The sequence below is a fragment of the Coturnix japonica genome, unplaced genomic scaffold (genome assembly GCF_001577835.2).
Source record: "Coturnix japonica isolate 7356 unplaced genomic scaffold, Coturnix japonica 2.1 chrUnrandom486, whole genome shotgun sequence".
Classification (NCBI taxonomy): domain Eukaryota; kingdom Metazoa; phylum Chordata; class Aves; order Galliformes; family Phasianidae; genus Coturnix; species Coturnix japonica.
Window position 1 is genome coordinate 5,391 of NW_015439881.1, and position 3,056 is coordinate 8,446.

The 3,056-nt window shown below is 54.8% G+C and overlaps 1 protein-coding gene across 1 annotated transcript in view; it reads left to right on the forward strand.

Moving 5' to 3' along the window:
• The first annotated feature begins 409 nt into the window (after positions 1-409).
• The window catches only part of LOC107307092 (leucine-rich glioma-inactivated protein 1-like), a 13,835-nt gene continuing 11,188 nt past the window's right edge, over positions 410-3,056 (forward strand). The window contains exon 1 of the mRNA XM_015850533.2: positions 410-647. Within this exon, the coding sequence (XP_015706019.1) occupies positions 425-647 (223 nt within the window). The 5' untranslated portion in view covers positions 410-424. The remainder of the gene's footprint in view (positions 648-3,056) is intronic.

Here is a 3,056-nt window from a genome sequence, read left to right on the forward strand (position 1 = left end):
TATGGGGTGGGATATGGGGTGTGGGGCGGGATATGGGGTGGGATATGGGATATGGGGTGTGGGGCGGGATGTGGGATATGGGCTATGGGCTATGGGCTGAGTATTATGGGATGCTGGCTATGGGCTATGGGCTATAGGCTGAGTATTATGGGATGTTGGCTATGGGCTATGGGCTATGGGCTATGGGCTATAGGCTATGGGCTATGGGCTATGGGCTATGGGATATGGGCTATGGGCTATGGGCTATGGGCTATAGGCTGAGTATAATGGGATGTTGGCTATGGGCTATGGGCTATGGGCTATGGGCTGTGGGCTATGGGCTATAGGCTGAGTATTATGGGATGCTGGCTATGGGCTATGGGCTATAGGCTGAGTATTATGGGATGNGGCTATGGGCTATGGGCTATAGGCTGAGTATTATGGGATGCTGGCTCTGGGCTCTAGGCCCCACGCTGACTATTATGGGCTGCACGGCAGGGATCTCCGTGGGAACCCCTTTATCTGTGACTGTGGGTTGCGCTGGTTGGTTCCATTCCTGGGCAGTTCGGTGCCCAACGTTGAGGTCGGGATCTGCCGGGGACCCCCCCGACACGAAGGGACCCCCATCACACAGCTGAGGATACGGGACTTCCAGTGCAACAGACATGGTCAGTGGGGCCTATGGGGCACATAGGGGGCAATGGAACCCAATGGGATCCAATGGGACCCATAGGGAACAATGGCGCCCAATGGGATCCATAGGGGACAATGGGACCCAATGGAACCCAATGGGACACATAGGGAACAATGGAACCCATAGGGACCCCATGGAACCCAATGGGACCCATAGGGAACAATGGAGCCCAATGGGACCCATAGGGAACAATGGGACCCAATGGGATCCAATGGGACCCAATGGGATCCATAGGGAACAATGGCACCCAATGGAACCCAATGGAACACTATGGAACCCAATGGGACCCAATGGAACCCATAGGGAACAATGGCACCCAATGGGACCCAATGGGACCATATGGAACCCTATGGGATCCATAGGGGACAATGGGACCCAATGGGACCCTATGGAACCCAATGGAACCCAATGGGACCCAATGGAACCCAATGGAACACAATGGAACCCAATGGGACCCATAGGGAACAATGGAGCCCAATGGAACCCTATGGGACCCATAGGGAACAATGGCACCCAATAGAACCCTATGGAACCCAATAGAACACTATGGAACCCAATGGGACCCAATGGAACCCATAGGGGACAATGGCGCCCAATGGCACCCAATGGAACCCAATGGAACCCAATGGGACCCATAGGGGACAATGGCACCCAATGGGATCCAATGGGACCCATAGGGAACAATGGAGCCCAATGGGACCCATAGGGGACAATGGAGCCCAATGGAACCCAATGGGACCCAATGGGACCCAATGGGACCCAATGGAACCCAATGGGACCCAATGGGATCCATAGAGGACAATGGGACCCAATGGAACCCTATAGGACCCATAGGGAACAATGGAGCCCAATGGGACCCAATGGAACCCAATGGGACCCAATGGGATCCATAGGGGACAATGGCACCCAATGGAACCCAATGGGACCCAATGGGACCCAATGGGATCCATAGGGAACAATGGCACCCAATGGAACCCAATGGGACCCAATGGAACACTATGGAACCCAATGGGACCCAATGGAACCCAATGGGACCCAATGGAACGCTATGGAACCCAATGGGATCCATAAGGGACAATGGAGCCCAATGGAACCCTATGGGACCCAATAGAACACTATGGGACCCAATGGAACCCAATGGGACCCACAGGGAACCCAATGGGACACATAGGGAACACTATGGGTCGGGATCTGCCGGGGACCTCCCCGACACGAAGGGACCCCCATCACACAGCTGAGGATACGGGACTTCCAGTGCAACAGACATGGTCAGTGGGGCACATATAGGGTGTATAGGGGGCAATGGCACCCAATGGGATCCAATGGGACCCAATGGGATCCAATGGAATCCATAGGGGACAATGGCACCCAATGGAACCCTATGGGACCCAATGGAACCCTATGGGACCCAATGGAACCCAATGGGACCCATAGGGAACAATGGCATCCAATGGAACCCTATAGGACCCAATGGGACCCAATGGGATCCATAGGGGACAGTGGAGCCCAATGGGACCCATAGGGGACAATGGCACCCAATGGCACCCAATGGAACCCAATGGGACCCATAGGGAACACTATGGGTCGGGATCTGCCGGGGACCCCCCCGACACGAAGGGACCCCCATCACACAGCTGAGGATACGGGACTTCCAGTGCAAGAGACATGGTCAGTGGGGCCTATGGGGCACATAGGGGACTATGGGACCCAATGGAACCCAATGGGACCCAATGGGATCCATAGGGGACAATGGCACCCAATGGAACCCTATGGGACCCATAGGGAACAATGGCACCCAATGGAACCCAATGGGACCCATAGGGGGCAATGGCACCCAATGGGATCCAATGGGATCCATAGGGGACAATGGAGCCCAATGGGATCCAATGGGACCCAATGGGATCCATAGGGGACAATGGAGCCCAATGAAACCCATAGGGGACAATGGCACCCAATGGGATCCAATGGGACCCATAGGGAACAATGGAGCCCAATGGGACCCTATGGGACCCAATGGAACCCAATGGAACCCAATGGTACCCAATGGAACCCATAGGGACAATGGCACCCAACGGAACCCTATGGACACAATGGAACACTATGGCACCCAATGGAACCCAATAGGACCCAATGGAACCCAATGGGACCCATAGGGAACAATGGAACCCAATGGAACACAATGGAACCCAATGGGATCCATAGGGGACAATGGAATCCAATGGAACCCTATGGGACACATAGGGAACAATGGAGCCCAATGGAACCCTATGGGACCCAATAGAACACTATGGAACCCAATATGGCCCCATATGGACCCCAATAGCCCCCATAAGGACCCCAATGGAACCCATAGGGACCCCAATAGCCCCATAGGGACCCCAAT